Source organism: Bufo bufo, chromosome 4, assembly GCF_905171765.1.
Source record: "Bufo bufo chromosome 4, aBufBuf1.1, whole genome shotgun sequence".
NCBI lineage: Eukaryota > Metazoa > Chordata > Amphibia > Anura > Bufonidae > Bufo > Bufo bufo.
The window spans coordinates 323546949-323567142 of NC_053392.1; the positions used below are offsets into that span (position 1 = coordinate 323546949).

At 38.3% G+C, this 20194-nt stretch overlaps 1 protein-coding gene across 1 annotated transcript in view; it reads right to left on the bottom strand.

The window, feature by feature from the left end:
* Positions 1-20194, bottom strand: part of ASCC3 (activating signal cointegrator 1 complex subunit 3) — a 742201-nt gene that overhangs the window by 341642 nt on the left and 380365 nt on the right. Inside the window, exon 14 of the mRNA XM_040428803.1 lies at positions 7462-7596. Within this exon, the coding sequence (XP_040284737.1) occupies positions 7462-7596 (135 nt within the window). The remainder of the gene's footprint in view (positions 1-7461; positions 7597-20194) is intronic.

The following is a 20194-nucleotide window of genomic DNA, read 5'->3' on the forward strand; positions in this document are numbered from 1 at the left end:
GGCACGACAGATGACAATATTTCCAAGCCGCATTAGATAAGCTCAATTCATTAGCGGTTTTAAATGTGCACTTCACATTTTGGTAATTTGTATTAGAGAATATTCAATATAGCAATTTAGATTCTGTTACCATTTTTTTTTTTTAGATAAGGATATAATCCGTGGTGTGGAAAAAAGGGTATTTTATAAAAGTTCATGACAACCATTTGAGTGTACAGCTCTGGCGAATATGTTGGTGCTACACAAGCAATAATATAATATACCAGTGACTTCATGACTAAGAAAAGAATGCCCAAAAACAATGCAATCATAAAAGAATAATTCTTGAAATGTTTGTACTCGCCACCATAGTGAAATCGGACAATAATAGTTAAAGGGGTTTTCTAGGATATTTATACTGACTATCCTCTAGGATAGTCCATCCTCAGGATAGGTCATTGATATCTGATCCGATCAGATGTAACAGAGTAGCTGTAGAGCAGAGGGTAGGGTCTGCCTAAAGCACTGCAGCCTGGCCCCCAGTGTAATTAGGGTGCACTTTCGGGAGTGGCGAGATTCAGTTTGTTTTTTCAGTACTACAGTTATTAAAAGCGGGGACAGAGGTATATATTTCCTCCTGCCCCTTGCCCATACTTATGTCTGATCACAAGTTTGCATCCACAAAACCGCTGACCGAGTCCCTTTAAATTAGAAGGTATTTATTATGAGCAGCACGAGTAGGCTATGTGATAGCAATAGTCTGTCAATGCACATTAACCACCTAACAGTTTTGCTCAGGCTTTGAGAAAACTACTTAACAGTTCAAATGAGAAGAGCTCAGGCAGGGGGGAGGGGTTCTTTAACTCCTAATATCTCAAGCTGGATAAAAGCTACACTCGAGATATGGCTTAAAAGCTGACAGTCTAAGCTTAAAAATAAGCCCACAGTATTATCTCACATCAGGAGATATAGCTGTTAGAAATCGGGCAGTAGTGATAGCGACGGAAAGTGAAAGCAGGTTTTAGATGATTTCACTCCTGACCCAATTTCTAAACAGCTATATCTCCCGATGTAGAGGAGATAATGCTGAGATTCTGGTTTTGTTTTGAAGCTTTGATTGCCAAACAAGAGCAAACACATATCTCCATCAGCTACACAGCCTGAAATATTAAAAGTTAAAGCAGCCCTCCCCTTAAGTTGGCTTTGATCTTAGCCAGCCTGAAGGAGGAGACGGGGGCAGTGTGGGAGAATTGAGAGCCTAAAGTACAGTAGAAAAAAAAAAATTGGCATCATCATGATCATAGTGACCCACAGACTAAAGTTATAACGTTATTTATATCACACAGTGAAGATCATAAAAATAAATCCCACAAAATAATGTTAATTTTTTAAAATCTTTCCCCTAAAAAAAAATAATATATATTTATATAAAAAACAAACAAACAAAAAAACTACAATTTGTCTCATACAATTCAACGTCTCAGCTAAACTGAGAAAAATAAAACTGTTATAACCACTGGAACACAGAGGGGACAATTTTTACTGGTCCTTAAAGTATAACTGTCGTATATTTTTTTTTTGGGAGTATTGGATTGTGGTGATTAATATCACCTTGGTGGCCCTATTTCAACTTTTCACTGTGTATTCAATTACCCCTTAATTCCACATTTTTGTTCCCTGTACTGCCTACTTTTACCTGTGCTTAAAATAGGGTTGCTAGGCATGGTCCGTCTATCTGTTGAAGGACGGAGGACGCTGCGTGCAGGATGCGTGCAAGGTCAGATTACTGACAGTCAGGGACTGTAAGTAAATGATTAAAGCCAGGTCCTCCCCAGCAGCTGATAACAGTGCCTGGGCTGTGTGCACTTCTCCCTGTCCCTGCACTTGGCAGACGCTCCCTCACTCAGCAGAGCTGGAGAAGTAGAGCTGAAGCAGCGCAGACCAGGGAAGGGAGATCTGCCGTCTGCTCAGTGTATAAATGAAAGCAACATGTGGTAAGAGGACCCCATTGTGCTGCAGGAGATTAACCCTTTAGGGGGGGAGGGCTCTGGTTACTGACACTTTTGGGGGGCTATTGTTACTGGCTAGTGAGGGCAGGCGGGATTAGCCTCAGGGTGAGGGCAGTGGCGGCCATCTTAACTGAATAGTGAAATTGCAGTTTTATGCAGACGGGTTGCTAGGGGCTGAATCTTATTAAATATGGGGTAAGTCAGTCTAATAGTAACTGATTCTGGAATATCATGTTATTAGTAACTACATATACGAAAATTGAAATTAGGGTCTAAGTGTGACAGTTATCCTTTAAAGCTAAAATAGCTGTCACTAAGGGGTTAAAAAATGCACTTGTGATCCCTGAGCCGTGCGCCAACTATATTAACTTCAGACAAATTCTAAATCTACAAGAAAAAAAGTGACATTTTCAGAAAGGTTTTTTCCAATGTTTATGTAACTGAGGGTTAAGTACACTACTCACAAAAGAACTCAGGGACCCATGGTATATTTACATTTCTCTATCACTCTTTAAAGGGTTTCTCTAGGCTCTCCTATATTGATGACCTATCCTCAGGATAGATCCTTACTATCACATCGGTGGAGGTCCAACACCCGGCACTCCTGCCAATCAGCTGTATGAGGAGACGGCACACAGTGTGCACGTGCCATCTCCCTTCTCTCTTCCTGCTCACCGCTGCTGTCTATGGCTCATACAGCTGATCGGGGATGTCGGGTGTCAGACCCCCACCGATCTGATATTGATGACCTATCCTGAGGATAAGTCATCAATATAGGAGAGCCCAGAGAACCCCTTTAACATGATATAGGTCTACATTGCATGCCAGAGGTTGTGGCCACAAATCCAATTTGCTGCAACACCACCACAAGTAACTTTTAGTCTTTTTTTTATTTATTTATTTGGAAATAATTCCATTATACTGCAATATAACAGCTTCATATTACTGAATACTGCATGGGCCAAGAAATCTGAAACTTAAAAAGCAATCAATCTAACATTAATGGGAGTAAAGAAATTTTGAAAATTACAATTAAAGCTGCTCTAAACCATAATTATTTCACCACTCCCTAGCCTAAGATCAAAGCTTGCATTCACTTTTAGGAGAGAGATTTAGTCTGGGACGTAATATTTAGACAGACAGTGCTACAAAATTTAGCCGACGTGTGTAATGATGCAAAAAGGAAGGTTTTAATTTGTAAGTAATAAATAAGGAGCAGTAATATATATGCAGCTCAGTTTCAACACTAATTCCACGGCAAATGGATAAAAATGAAAACCATTTTCCAACTGAAAAGGCCAAAATTAAAATATTATTTTCCTCTTAACATGCATGAAATACGCAGTCTCAGACTTATACATATATTTTCGTGTAGCAATCATGTTTTCTTTCTAAGTGAAAGCCTGCAATTTCTCACAGGAAATAACCAATTTAAAGACAGAAGCTTGGAAGCATCTCATACACAGAAAACAATTACCTGGTTCAGCAACACATACTCCAAGCCATAAGACAGCATGCTAGTCTGCCCGCAAACTTCAGAAAGCTAAACCCCATGTAGTATGATTTTCCTTCCTTAAAGGGGTTCTCCGGGCTTTAAAATAAAAAGAAAAAATGAAAAAAACCTGGAGTGTTCTGACCTGGAGGAAAGAGTTCTGTCACTACTTACATCTCCGTTGGGCCGCCGATGCCACTGTTTCCGCTGTGCCCAAACAGGCTGTGGACTTTTCCGCTAAGGTCCTGGACTGGATGTGTTCCTCTGAGTCTTCCTGTTTAGTGGCATATTTTGGAGTCTGGGCGCAGCAGAAACAGCTGCGTGATGGAGTGTTACAGAGCACTCCAGGTTTTTCTGCAAAGCCTGGCGAAACCCCTTAAAGGTTATATACACCTTTGGGGCCAATTTCTTTAATGATAGCATTTTACTAATTTTAGGCTAAAAACAAATTGTTTTAATTGGCCTTTATTAAAAATATTGAGCAATTATGTCACAATGGTTTAATTATTTTTCTAGCTGTGTGAATCGTACCTTTTTAGTTTCACTTTGTGCCAGTCATCTAATAACCCTCATCTCTAAATTACTAACAGGTCATAAACGTTTATTTACGCCACATTCTTATCAGTAATATAAGAACTGAGCTATAATGAGTGTTTATAAGGTCAGAGAGCAGAGATGAGGAGCCCATCAGCTGAGCTGCCTGATGAAACAGACTGAAAATTCAGATCCTGATACTAGATAAACTCAAGGCTGCACAGACAATGGTTCAACATTTTAAATAAAGAGCAATTGAATTTTTTTTTTTTATCTCAAAATGAGTAGAATGCAATAATTAATAGAAATTGCTCCCAAACATGTACATAGCCTTTAAGGCTAATTTCACACAAGTTTAGGTTGGAAAAGTAGTGTTTGGCCTGAGAAATGCAGCCACCACACACTGTTTCCCAGATCTAACACACTTCTGTGAAATTAGCCTAAAAGAGTACATCAAGAGTATATCAAGCATTGCTACTTTCCTTCAAAACCAGTGCCATACCGGTCCACGTGTAGTGTGTGGAATTATAACTCAGCCACACTCACCTCAATGGAGCTGACTTCCAATACTAGACAACCCATGGACAGGTGTGGAGCTGGTATAAAAATAATGTATTCAACCGTGCCAGTTACACAAGGTAGACAGACTGGGCAGTTACGTAGGGCATCACTGAAGAAGTGGATGCAATATATGGATTTAAAGCAATGAAAATGAGAAAAAAACAAGGTTCTGCCTTCACACTTTTTACCAATCAGTGTTTCCTTGCATACAACGTTAGAGATCGTTTGGTAAGGACGCAACAGGGGACATCTAAATAATGACTGTCCAGGCGAAACTACCACACAATTTCTGAAACTATCATTTTGGGCATCAAAAGAGCTTGTTCCTGTCCTGGCTAATAATCATCCTGAGAGTACTAAGACACAGAGCAGTGGTGTAACGATTGCAATTTGGCTACGCTGTGGTCGACTATTATGCGTTATATGAGCAGCAGCGGACTAAACTAATTAGGTGCATGGTACTGCAGGTGGCCCGTGGGGACTAACAATACAGATTGACTAAACAGTGCGGCCCTAATAAATTTAATTAGAATCCACTGTGGCTTGCATGGCCACGGAATAATCAACCACAGTGCAGTCATGTAGCAAGGGCGACACAACTGCGCTTTGTGGTGGTACCCTAAGGGTATGTTCCCATGTGGCATAAACGCTGAAAATTTGCATGTCACAAATCCACAGTGTTGTACAAAAGCAGATTAGTGCATATTTTAAAAAATCTCATTCTGCAGAAAGTACCCGCACCAGAATCAGCACATAAAATGCGATTTGGATTTTTAAACCTGTAGCTTGTCAATTTATTATGCAGCTATCTAGCGAACATTTCACCATTTGCAATGCATATCCATGATAAATAACACAATACAATATACTTCACATATGGTGTGGATTTTGCTGCTACGAAATGACGACAAACCCACTGAGGGTTTACTGCTGCAGACAATCCACAGCGGACTCGTAATATCTGGCCATAAACTTAGGGGATGTTCACATGCAGCAGATTTGTTGCAGAAATTTCTGAGACTGTTCCATGCAGCTTCACTGGCACACAAATCTCACAGGTCCTCATAGCAAAATTTACCATGGGCCCTACTGCCCCAAATCAAACAGTCTCAGGCAATGCAGATCGCAAAGCACAATGCCCCAGATTTCAGATGAATTTATGTTCTGTTTTTTTAGTGGAAAAAAAAATTACAATAAAAAAATAAATTATCTACTTGATCAGATTTTAGTGTTGGAAAAAGTGGAGTAAGTGCTTCAAAAACATGTCACTCATTCTGAATAGCATATTTCTCAATGTATATACACCAGACAACTGTATTACAAAAACTGCCTACAGACACCACTAGGGGGAGATCAGTGCATGATATTTTATACAGTTACTGTAAAAATCTATTTGCATCTAGTGACAGCTGAATGAAAATGAGGTGCTTTAATGTCAGGAAAAGTGTAAGCCGGACTCTTTCTCCCCCGTAGCAGTCACACAGTCTGCCTCCTTTGAAGATATGTCACTGTTCATTGGGTGTCATGGAGACACTCTGTGCCTTCTATCATCTCCCTAACTGGGACGGGCATGGGTGCTGTACAAGTCCCCTAACTTTTGTCTGGGCATGCCGCCAGACTCATGTCTCCCATGCTGCAGGCTGGCTGCTAAGTCTCTTTGTGTGTGTGTGTGTGTGTATATATATATTAGTGTCTATTCATTAAACCTCTCTGCAGAACTGAAAGGGTTAATTCCTCTTTTTGCTCAGCTGTTTGACTAATGAGCTCATCAGCCCACCTATATATGCTGGGCTGCTTGTTCCACCCCTTGCCTGAGCAATAGATTCTTTTTGGTTTCACTTGCTTTCAAGGCCTTGCAAAAGATCTATAATCCATTTGTTTGTCCGAGTACTGACTTCTGCCTGTTTTTTGGATCCTGAATTTCTGCCTCCTGACCTGACCCATGCCTGTTCTCAGTACTGACCTTGAGCTGCCTGCCCTGACCTCTGGACAGTTTCACAGATTCACATGTACTCTGCCCGTCCTGGCCTTTGCCTGGTTCCTGACGTGTATTGCCTGATCTCTCAGTGCTTGGCACCGTTGTCTCTGAGCCCAGTGTATCAGCTGCCAACCATATCAGGACTACTTCAAAAGGTAGTGATCTTGTACAGCAAAGGCCAGATCCCTTTATAGAGGTTAAAGGGTGAAAACCAAAAGGACAGCCAGGAAAACACCCTCAGGACTGACCCAAAGTCAAACTGGTTGGTTGGCACAGTGGGTCGACTCTCACTGCCTGCAACACTGGAACTCTATATAACCATATAAACGTGGCACATACAACCATATATTCATATATACGGAACAGATTTTCTGCAACAAATCTGCTTTGCGTGAACATATCCTTAAAATGGTTCCAAACCTAAAGTTCAATAGAGCCTACCTAGAGAATAAAAATTAAGCAAATGTTATAATCGCATGTCAATGCCAAATGAATCAACATGTCCAAAAATCATGTTTGGCAGTACAGCAGCGACAACGCTGTAGGATTGAAAGAGTTAAATTGGATTCTGCTAAAGATGTAATTTTACGTTAACATGCTTATATGGCTAAACTGGCAGGAGAGATAAGGAAATACACTCAATCTTTAATCAGGCTAGAGATACAAGTGGCACTAAGTAGGGCATGAAGCCCCATGCTAATTGCAACCTCTCAGATGAAAACACATTCAACTCTGCAAACTAGCTGCAACCTAAAAAAAAAAAAGCCGAGAAGAACTACAGCATATTTGTCCCTTGCTTCTCAAGAGTTAAACTGATTCTAAAATAAACTCCTGTTTTATCAAGGGAACAGATTTTGCAGGTCTGACAAGTTCAAGAACAAGTTAAAGGTAGATTATTCAGCTCCTACCTGCTTTTCTGCGTGACCATAATCGGAATCTTGGTTTGGCAAAAAATATAAAATGTGGCCATTGTTTTTTGCTAGCTCCCTCAAGGCCATTGCTGTCCGCACTGTGGAATTTCTGGCATGAACGAAGACCATTACCTTCAGAAAAAAAAAAAAAAACAGCACAAACATTAAGGGAAATGAGAACAGGGCATGCGGCTTAGTCATATACCATACCGAGCAAAATACTGTGCAATTTACAGCAAAATGATCTGCAAGAAAAATGTACTTTTTTTTTTTTTTTTTTACAACACGTGTAGATTGAATGTTAAGAGTTCATGTAGAAGCACTGTGTTATTTCACTGTATACCTGTACACAGAAGATGAAGGTGAAGGTGAAAGCACATCCTCTACGGCAGGAACAGATGCGGCGGCCAGGAGGCAGTTGAGAGGCAAGCCGGAACTTCTTAATATTATTCATTAAATTAGTTGTCAAATGCTTTTTTTATTGTTAACGGTGGCAGATTGACCGCAAAACCATGTTAACAGTAAGCAAGCCACTGACAACCAATTTTTAATGAACACAGTTGTGCCTTGCATGACCGCCCCATTTTTAGCCATGTTTTCCTTTCCTGCCCCTAGTCTGAATTCAGACGGACAACTGGAATTCATTTGTTTTCCAGATAGGTGAGCATGGCCAACTTTTTAAATGGTCTGCACTTGGATGAGGCTCTTAACTTTTTGGTGCATTACTGCTGCATAATTTTGTAGGAATTCGACTTGAGTAATGGATTATTAATTGTATTAATAGCTTTCAGTTTTTCTGTTCTGCCACAGGAACATAAAAACTGATTTCAAACCCAGAAATGGATCCCGTCACTCGAAGGAAAACAAAACTCATTGAGCCTAATGACTACAATGGTGTCATGGTGCAAATAGCACAGCACGTAGTGTTATATATATTTTTTTTTACATTTTTTTAAATAGTTTAAACAGAGCCTCCAACACATCCCTGAAAGTGAGGATAGCAGGTGCTGTACAAGATCTCCATTCTTCTTCTGAGATGCCTACTAATGAGCAGAAGAGCTGCTGACCAGTAGTGGTCTTGACATATGATGTACGTAAAAGAAAAAACAGACGGGAGGCAGCGCCTCATGTGTGGTGCACTGCTATATAGAATTGAATAGGGTATTCAAAATAGTTGTGCTTATCCTCTGCTGTTGTGAGAAGTCACAACAGCTATATTTCACTTCGCTGGTATTTTCCGACCAGCCTACGGAGTGCCTGCACTGCTGCCTCGTTTCCTACCCGTGCCGTGGATGCAGACATCAGGATGAAGCGGTCAGTGAGAAGAATAAAAGAAAGGTTGGATCCTCTGTATCAGCGCTGTCAGCAGGGATGCAGTACCAGGTAAGTATTAGTAAAAGCAGATAATTTATTTGTGGTCAACAGCCCCCTTCCTCAGGATTATTACATTTAAAAGAACATATGCTGCATTTTTAAAGAGATGTTTTTGGCGCGCAGGCCATAGTTGGGGGAGGGGAGAAGGATGTGCTGTTTTTTGAATGGCATAGTGAAAGGAGTCCTTCGTTAAGAGCTGCTTTAGATTTCAAGTATACATTACTCTAGAGAGGAACAACAATGTATCATATTTGTTTATAGCATGTATCTAATTTAATATTATTACAGAACATAATTATTATAGAGGATAAAACATGCAACACCAGAAACTGCGTTTAGTACTTAAATGTGAATAATAGATTCATTAAAAGGGAGTAAAAACAATAAAAAATATGAATATTTTTGGTCCATTTTTGGTATAGGTATCTAGAGATTTAAATCAATTTAAAATTAATTTGAATATCAAGTGAGATGAACTAATTTTTGTTTCAATATCAGATGATTTTCTGCATATGTACATAATTAATGGTTCATCTTATAGTATCAGCAAACATGGTTAATAAAAGACAAGAAAAAAAAGATAAATAATTAGATTACATAAAAAAATTGTTTCGCTGATTTCATTCAACCCATGTAGCGTAAGGGTATCCAATTGGTAGATCCAGTATACCTTTCGTTTTTGGAGGTTACTGAATCTATTGAACGGATTTTCGGGTATGTAATCGATGGGAGTAATTTTTAACGGATGTTTCTCTTTGTCTAGAGACACTATGTTTTTGATATTGTCTCTGGATGTTATACCTATGTTGGTTCACACGACAATGTAATGCTTGTGTCGAGCGCCCAACATATTGAAGGCTACACCTGCATTCAATAAGGTAAATTACATAGCAGAATTGACATGTCATATGGTGTTTTATAGCAAAGGTGGTCCCGTTTTTATTGGAAGAGAAAGTCGTCTGATTATGTGCGATTACTTTGTAACATAGGCACCGTTTGGACACACATTTAAAGCTCCCTGTTTTTTTGGGGCTGTCTGCATATACCTTCTTGATGGGCCTTAGTATGCTGTTTCGGTTTACTAGGGGCCAAAATATTTCTAATAGTTGGAGCCCTTCTATAGATCATTTTGGGAATACAGGGCAGATACTTTGCCAAATAGGGGTCCTGGAGTAGAATATGGCAATGTTTTGCCAACGTTGCACGTATAGTTTTATTTGATGTATTATATTGAATAATAAAGTTTATACTGGTTTCTATTTGTGTTCCTTCTTTATTTGTGACTTGTAAGCAGTTCTCCAGTGTACACAAGGCGCTCTTTGTGTTTATCCATTTTTAATGAACTCCTTTGGATACCCTTTATCAGTGAATCTTTTTTTCAGGATTTTTGCTTGTGGTTTAAAGTCTTCATGGTGTGTGCAGTTCCATCTGATACGTTTGTATTGGCTGTAAGGAATGTTTTGTAACCACTTCTTATGATGGGAACTATAGTAGTGTATGTAACGGTTTGTATCAACTGATTTAAAGTATGTTTTTGTTGAGAGACAGTTCAAATTGGTAACAATAATGTCCAAAAATTCTATTTCAGTCCTATTGTAGTTTGGGGTGAAGGAAATCCCCCAGTCAGTATTTTTTAAAACAATACAGAATTCTATTGCTGAATAAGCATCTCCATCCCAAATAATGAAGATATCATCAATTTATCTTCTATAATAAATAATATGTTGTCTTTGTGGTAGGTAGTTTAGGATATATTTCTTTTCGAACTCCCCCATAAATGCGAAGGCCGGTGCTACTTTCGTTGCCATTGCGGTCCCCTTACATTGATGATAGGTAGCATTATTATATAAAGAAGTTGTTTTCAAGAATGAACCGTAAGCTTTCTAAGAGGACATCAACCTGGGGTGGTTTTAATGTTATATCATTCTTAAGGGTGGTTCTCACACATTGTATCCCCAATTCGTGCTGTATATTCAAGTATAAGGCCGTAACGTCCATAGTGAGTAGGGCTTATAAGATAAAGATAGTTTAACAGATTACTTGGGGCACATTTAGAAACTATGGGTGTACCTGGCGGATTTTCCGTACTCTTATGGATATTTGATAGATGGTAGAAGTAGGGGGTACATGGAGATAGATCTAGGTAGTAAAAAGTTTTTTTTCTTTTTTATTTATGTATTGTTTATCAGAGGAATTTTTTTATTAGATTTCTCAGTTTCTTATTTATATCAGGGAACGGATTACCAGAAATATTTTCGTAGTATGTTGTATCATTGAGGATATTTTGGGCCTCCTGCTTGTAATCAGTATAATTCTGAAGGAATTTTATTTTCTTGTCTATTATTATAGTTTGCTGATACTATAAGATGAACCATTAATTATGTACATATACAGAAAATAATCTGATATTGAAACAAAAATGATTTCATATCACTTGTTTTTCTAATTTAAATTTCTTGATACCTATACCAAAAATGGACCAAAAATAGATAAATATCATATATTCATATAGACATTTTTATTATTTTTGTTTTTACTTCCTTTTAATTAATCTATTATTCACATTTAAGTACTAAACACAGTTTCTGGCGTTGCATGTTTTATTCTCTGTAATAAATATCTTCTGTAATAATATTAAATTAGATACATGCTATAAACAAATGGATACTTGAAGTCCACAGCAGCTCGTAACGAAGGACTCCTTTCACTAGCTCTTAAAAAAAACAGCACATCCTTTTCTCCTCCCCCAACTATGTCCTGCCAAAAACCTCTCTTTAAAAATGCAGCATATGTTCTTTTAAATGTAATAGTCCCGAGGAAGGGGGCTTTTCGCCCTTGAAACGCATTGACCACAAATAAATTATCTGCTTTTACCAATACTTACCTGGTACTGCATCCCTGCTGACAGCGCTGATACAGAGGACCAAACTTTTATTTTCTTCTTATCACAAAATGATGTATGTAGTGTCACCACATCTGAAGTGCCAGAGTTTAGCAATCACTGCCATAGGGTTTAGGTCAGACGAGTTTGCTTGCCAATAAAACACAGTAATTCCAGGTACTGGTACTTTTGGCAGTGTGTGAAGATGCCAAGTCCTGCTAGAAAATAAAATTAGCATCTCCATAAAGCTTGTCAGCAGAGGGAAGCACAAATTTCTCCAAAATTTCCTGGTAGATAGCTGCACTGACTTTATATAACATAGTGGACCAACACCAGCAGATGACATAGCTCCCCAAACAATCACTGACCGTGGAAATTTCACACTTGACCTCAAGCAACTAGAGTTATGTGCCCCTCCACTTGTCGTCCACACTCTGGGACCTTGATTTACAAATGAAACTCAAAATTTACTTTCACATGAAAACAAGACTTTGAACCACCAAGCAGTGGTCCAGTTCTTTTTCTCTTTAGCCCAGGTAAGACAGTTGTGACGTCTCTGGTTAATGACACAAGGGATACGACAATTGTAGCCCATATCCTGGATATGTCTGTGTGTGGCTCTTGAAACACTGACTCCAGCCATAGTCCACTCCTTGTAAATCTTCCCCAAATTCATGAATGGCTTTTTCGAGACAACCCTTTCAAGGCTGTGGTTATCTCTTGTGCAACTTTTTACTTCCACTCAACATTCCATTAATATGCTTGGATACAGCACTCTGTGAACAGACAGCTTCTTTAACAATGTTCTTATGTGGCTTACCCTCCTTGTGGAGGGTGTCAATGATTGTCTTCTGGACAATTATCAAGTCAGCAGTCTTCCCATGATCGTGTAGCTTACTGAACCAGACTGAGGGACCATTTGAAGGGTTAGGAAACCTTTGCAGATGTTCTGTGTTGATTTGCTGATTACAGTGTGACAACATGAGTCTACAATATTGAACTTTTTCACAATATTCTAATTTTCTGAATTACTAAGTTTACTAACTTTTGGGTTTTCATTAGCTGTAAGCCATAATCATTAACATTACAAAAAATAAATGCTTGAAATAGATCACTCTGTGTGTAATGAACCTATAGAATATATCAGTTTCCCTTTTTGAATTGAATTACTGGAATAAATTAACTTTTCGATGATATTTTAATTTATTGAGATGCACCTGTATGTGTAAATGGAGCATACAGAATACAAACTGGGCACAAACAAAAGTTTTTGTATACTCGGAAAATGAAGCTATAACAGAATACGACTATTGTAAGGAACAAAAACAAAGTACTTTCAAAGTAAGGTTTAACGTGAGGTTTGTCTTAATGATGTAAACAGTGGTTTAATTTGCACGCAGTTTGGTTTAATGAGGTGTAAAAAAAAGAGGTTTAGCTTTGCGCATCAAGTTTTTAAACTGTTTTGGATTCTTAAGCCGTATGCTCAGTGAGTAAAATTATGCATCATTATTCTCTTAGATCTACAGAAAATGCTCTACTCAGAATCCATGGAAATGAAGGGAGAGGAACACATAGGAAGAATGATTGTGTACAAGTCATTATATTGCCATAAAAATCATTGTTTAGGCGTTACGGATGTTTAAAACAACACTTTGTGCTCTACTTTTACTCTACTCTTTTACTTCTACTCTCAACACGGGACTGGGAATCACATATAATTAGTTCATTTTATAGCTCTTTCTTCCATACTATTGCTAGATATATTAAGCTGCATAACATACAGCTTTATATAGCTAGCAATAGTATACAAGCCTCTGTATGGCATCTATCATTAGCCTCCACTAGCCAGATGCCCCAGGGAGCTCCTGTGAGGTCACTGCCCATATATGTACAGTTGTCAAAGGAGCTCTGTAAGGATGAGCGAATCGAGTTCAGGAAATGGTTTTTTATAGTACAAATTAATTTATGGGAAGTTATTGCGCAAAGTCTCGCAAGACTTCGCAAAGTAATAACTTCGGCTTATTGGAGCCAATACATCCTAATACTGTCCAAGGATTTATATTTACTCTGTCCTTCTTCTTCTGGGACCTGAGCGTCTGATACAGTATATCAATACAGGCACAGATGCTCAGATCGCACCAATAGTAGGATGAGGAGATATAAATCCTCATGTTAGGCTGTTTGCGATGGGGGTCGCTAGTTGACATGAGGGGTGATATAAAGCCTGAAGTCAGCTTATGAAAGCTGCAGAACTTCCTGAGGAAAGGGTAACTAAAGGAAGCAGCCGGACACATAGTGTATTTAGCGTAGGCATGTGACAAGGATAGGCATGTGACTCCTCTCTGCGCAGTGCACTGGGAGCCTGCTGCTAATAGGTGGAGCTGCTAAAGAGGGGGAGGGATGGTTCAGAAGGTGATTTCAACGGACCCTTAATGACAGCTTGACCTAGAAATGACAGGACGGTTACACTATAAATATATATACATCTCCTCTGTCGCTCCTGGCCACTAGGGAAGGGAGCTGTAACTTATCCCACTGTAATAATCTATGACATCATTCCCATTTACTGCACCTGCTATAAAGCACACACAACCTGCTCTATGGCCGAACCTGAAAGATTAAAAAAAAATTATGAACAGTTACTACATTCAAAAATAAACATATTTCTCTTTGATGTAATTAACCTAATCAAATTAAATAAATAACTCTAGAAGTTTCGAACAATGAATATCTGAAACTGCCTGTATCCAGAACAAATCTCATCATTATGCAATATGTAAGTCTACGCTTCTGAACTGCCACCATATAAGGATATTAAATGACATTTAATGGCATTATCTGTGCAGGAAAATTGAGATCAATGGTCCTTACACTATGAGATCTAGCGTCCCCATTATTTTGTCTTGAAGTTATGAAACATGGTACTTTTTGACAAGCTCTCATCTGCGTGAAATATAATTACTGGCAGAAATCATCATTTAATCTATTTAAAAGGCTAAATCAATCAGGCTTGTAGTCAACTGAAAGATCTGTATAACCCAAATTCAAATCGGAGGTCCCCCTGAGACAAAAGGCTCAGTGCTGCACGAAACCCATCCAGATCAGCTGCTATCAATTGGGAGAATGAAATGAAAATGCTTATTTTCACTGCAGAAAAAAATAACTTACACAGCACCCAACTGAAAAATACAGTGGTTCACTATACTTTTTATCAAAGATGTGTTCTTGACATGGCTCTTGGTTTTGGATAACATTAGAGAGATTTAGAAAGGAATATCCAACACTCCTGTGAGCGGTATAAAATCTTCTATACTTTATTTCAAAACATCAACATGGATACATCTTCAATATCTTTTTTTACGCGTTTCAATTTATGACTAAGCTATGACTAAGATATTATAATCGAAACGCATGAGCAAAGATATTTAAGATGTATAAAGCTGATATAAAATAAACTATAGAAGATTTAATACCGCTCACAGGAGTGCTGGGTATTCCTTTCTTCAATGTTTGTAGCTTTCCAGCTATTTTTTGTGCACTCAAACTATGATTAAGAAGCCAGGAGAGCTGACTACAAGTGTGCACTTGAACTCTTATATGAAAGGGATTTAGTATAAAACAGAAAAGCCATTTAAAATATACTTTAAAAAGTTGCAGTACAAGGATCATTCATCATGGATGAGAGAGTTACTGTTTTCACTATAGAAAAGCAATGTAAAAAACTAAAACATTACTTTATTCGTGCAATTACAAATCTGTACACTGCCACCGATTGACATTTCCTTTCTTGTAGTAATCAGGAATGGGGAGCCAAAACTTTATGAATATGAGGGCTCACCAATGCACGTTGTATACTCAAAAGTTCCGGTCCTGCAGCTGTTCAATAAGGAATTAAGCAAAATGGATAGGTCAAGTGACCTCACATTTTACTAATGGTATCCTTTGGTTTCTTAGGGGAGGTAACTAATCTAGGGTTTCTTAGGGTGCCATAAAATTGGTGACCGATTCCTTTTATAAGTTTAAATACTGTCCAAACCCTCAAGTACATATATCACAGTTCCTCACAAGTTCTGAGCCGTTGTTGTACAAGTCAAATTCATACAAAATCTACAAAAAAAAATAAGAATAATGATTTCAAAAAATGCATCTGCCACTGCATGCAGTATTACAAGGGTATTCTAACCCTAAAGGAGAATCATTTTGGAATACAATGCCTTACACAGTAGAAGAAGGAGTGTCTGTGGCTCTGTTCACACACTGCTACATGCATGAGCCCAAAAGTGCCTGATGAGTGATCGCCCTGAAAAAGGGTCTGCCAAGATCATATTCAAAGAGGGGGATAAAGCCCAACAATTTAGTAAAGTAAAGCACACAGGCACTTGAAGAACTTTCCTTTTGTTAACCCTCTTGTTGAGCATATAACAAAGTTTATGAACCTGAGAAATTTCTTCACAAAAACTGACACAGAAGTAAAATATAACAAAAAGAACATCCTAAAAACACTGGCCAACAAACTCTAGAAATCAACTAAACAGCAGCATGGTGGTTTATTATGGTCAATTACATCTCACTGGCTAACTTCATCCAATATTGACCCAGTGTCATGAGGGAAAAGTAATCGGGTCCATTTACTATTTTTCCTTTTTATCAATTACTTGTAACAGATTTCTAAACACCTCCAAAGTCAATATTCTTTATCACTTAGGTTGTGTTCATACTAATCCATTCTCTTTGTCAGTTCTCTTTAATTAAATCCATTTGACACACCTCATTTAAAATCCAAGAGAAAAATAACAGCAAAATAAGTTTCTTCCCCTAAGTCTAAATCTACCTTGCTTCAAATGATTCACCTCTTTTCCTGTAAGGGTTACCTACATACAAGTTAAGCCTCCTGCTCTCTAATTCAGAGACTGCGGGAATCCAGTTCAAATCTGCTATTATCGCGGAACATGTCAGATTAAGTGCTGTGTTTAAATCAAAGGAAATATACATCATTTCTACATAATAGGCACCTATTACCATGAAAATGTGGCAAAGCATTATCCATTAAAGTGATCAACCTCAGAACAATGTAGTATCCCTTTTTTCCAGTTAAGATTATAAAGTACTGTACATTCTTTTCCAAAATAGTAATAAGAGAACAAAAAATAGATAAGACATTACATTTACTAAATGAAATAACTATTTTAGTCTTTCATTTCCAAATCCAAGAATGCTGTTAAGCACTTTTAGGTAGCTAAAAATAGATAGAATTTGTCCTCAGAAATCACAAGAGCTGGGAGGCGTTGAAGACTTACATCTCCTGTAACCTCAGTTTAAAACTGGTCATACATTAGGGATTTCATATGGCTGTTTTGTTAAAGGGGTATTCCTGTAAAAAGCTATCCCCTATGCCATGGACAGTTGGGAACTTGGGGTGTGGGTTCCACACTATTAGACCAACAAATTCTAAAAGCTGGGACCTCCACTGATCAGAAGCACGGGGGTTTCCCGCATATGAATGGAGCAGTGGGCAAGCAATACACACTTCTGCTTCATTCAAACTCTATTGAACTGCTGGAGACAGCAGAATATTGTGCTTAAAGGGAGTCTGTCAACAGGAAATTTTGAGATGACAGACCGCCTTTAATAATCACTGGCAGACGCTTAGAGTTTGAACAGAGTGGGAGAGCAAATGCTTGAATGCTACCAATTTCAAATGGGGAACATGGGACCCAACCTATCTGTTACTGGTGGAGGACCCAGTCGTCAGACTCCACCACTTATCCCCTAGCCAAGAGCATAAGGGATTACTTGTAATCGGAATACCTTTTTTAATGGTTTGTCATATATTGATGTTCTGTAAAAGTTGTCCCTTCATATGACAATGCCACTGGTTAGAACAGCAAACTGCTGAACAATCTCTGCCACATCCTGTGGCCTGGTCTGGGATTCCATTGATGGGATGTTGATCTGTCATTTGGAAGAAACAACTTTGCAATGCCTGCGCCCGACAACAAAAGAAATAAATCCTATACAGCAGTCAGCTTTACCACTAATATCTGGTTTTGGTAAGCATCGGGCACAATAATTTGTGTCACAAAAAGCTGCTCACACTCAGCAGAAAATGGTGTAAATACGCCTTTTCAGCTACCCAAAATCTCCAGTGCATACATGTTAAATGCTAAGATTTCAGGTGAAGATTTCAACGGAACCAATCTGCCTTAGGCTACATTCACACGGCCGTATGTGTTTTGCGGTCCGCAATTCGGATTACGTCCTTTTGGCATCCGTATTGCATCCGTTTTGCAAAAGGGATAAGAAAAGGACATGCTCTATATTTTTTGCGGGGCTACGGAACAGACATATGGATGCATTCAATGGGTCCTCATCCAATTCGCAAAAAAAACTGAACGGACATGGAAACAAAATATGATCGTGTGCATGTAGCCTAAGCCAGATAATTTGAAGGGGTTGTCTACTTTTGTAATATTGATGACCTACAAACATACTGAAAAAAGTGATCTGTAGTTACTTAATAATAAAACTTAGCTTTTAATAGTTGCCTTCTAATAAAATAATTGGCCATAAAATAGTTACTGATAATGCATATACTCAAAGTACAATATATGGAGATTCTGTCGAAGTAAGTCCCCACTATATAATCAAATCCTGGAAGACAAAATCATTTCGAGGAGTAGGAATAGAAGTGCACGGCGGCACTTTGGATGGAAAACCGCTTGTCCTACCGCTCCGTAGATTGATTCCTGGGTGCAGCAGTTTCTTCTCGGAGACTTGATGTAAATAATACTCGGGAAAGTGGAATTGCTGCAAAAGGATAGGGGTCCGGACTAGATCTCCGGACCCCAGTTTTTTTTCATATTTTGATCAAAACTGGTGGTCTATTGAAAATATTTACATCCTAACTTTCACTGTTTAATATTGATGACTTATCTTCAAGATAGTGCATCAATATCTGATGGATGGGACTCCCAGAACCACCACCAATCAGATGTTTTTGAAGAGAACGCAGTGATCTGATATTGATGACCTATCCTGAGGATAGGTTATCAATATTACAAAAGTGGATAACCTCTTTAAATACAGGGCTAGGGCAAAGAGCTGAATCTCTGTCCCAGAGAAAGCTTTAAAAGCTTAGCTACGACTTGTAGAGACAATAGGAAAAAGAGAAATACATGGTCTGAGCTTGCCTCTTTGCCTTTAGTTCAGTGCCAATTAGTACCAATGCGCTGCCTGACAAAGGCTATATATAGATAGCAACCAGGCATTCTTTCGACTGTTTTTAAACTATGTATATTCAATAAAACGTGTCTTGAACCTGATCAAAGTCATGTCTGTTACTACAGGACCGTAGAGAATAAACAGAGACCTGATCATAGTTAATCTAACATACCGCCCAATACAGCAAGCAAGTTGTTATGTTACAAGTGACTAACGTTGCCATATAATAAAGTACGAGGCACAAAAGATGGCAGAGGTCTCTTCTCCAATATTGAATTTGCTTCACATAGCAATTATACAGCCTGAACAGCTTTGGATATTTCTGAGAACTTGGCAGTCTCTATGGACTTTCAATAATACAGTATGCATATTACTGGTAACCAGAAGATAAAATTGATGTGTTTCTTTAGTCAAGCGTTTAAAGAAGTAAAACTATTTATATAACATGTATTTTTTAGGCATAAGCTGCAGTTTTTATGAGTCTTTGACATTTTTATGAAACATTTAAAGGACATCCAAAGTCAAAATTTGATTTTTCTTTGGCATGAAGCATTACTGTAAAATGGACCATTCTACCAGGAATGTTCACTTTATCGCTGTTCAACAGTAAATGATTGAAACACAAATCCACATTACTATATTTAAAGGTATATAAACCAAATCAAAATTACTTGGTACAGTACAGAACACAGTGACGTACAATGTAGTCTGTAAAGCATGTCTCTTAAAAAACGGTGTGTGTAATTTGTTGCTTTAAAAAAATAAAAATAAAGATGGGTGCTCTGTGCTCTTTGGTAGTTTCACCCCTTGCAATCTGCATGCTACATCCATTTAAATATGATGAGTAGGAGGAAACAAATTACTGCAGCCCATTAATTTCTCCCTGCAAATTAGATGGTTAGACTGAGAAGAAGAGGGTCAGAAAGATATAGATACAGCTAAAATAAATAGAATATCTTACTCAAGCAGGAAATTACATTTGTCTGTGTGTGGGGGTAGAGATAACTTACTAGTTAAAGAAGCACTCCGGTTATTTACATATATTTCTAACACACTAGTATTGTAGCAGTGTGGTTGGTTACACCCCAACTCAGTTGCATCCATACGTTTTGAACCTTTTCAATATGGGAGCCTGGTCATGTGATCTCAAGGCTGTCTCCTTGCTCTATTTAACGTGTTAACAGGTACTCTGTCTCCGCCATCTGGCTGACTTCCTGTGAACCACATGATCACATAGTCACCAATCAAATCCCT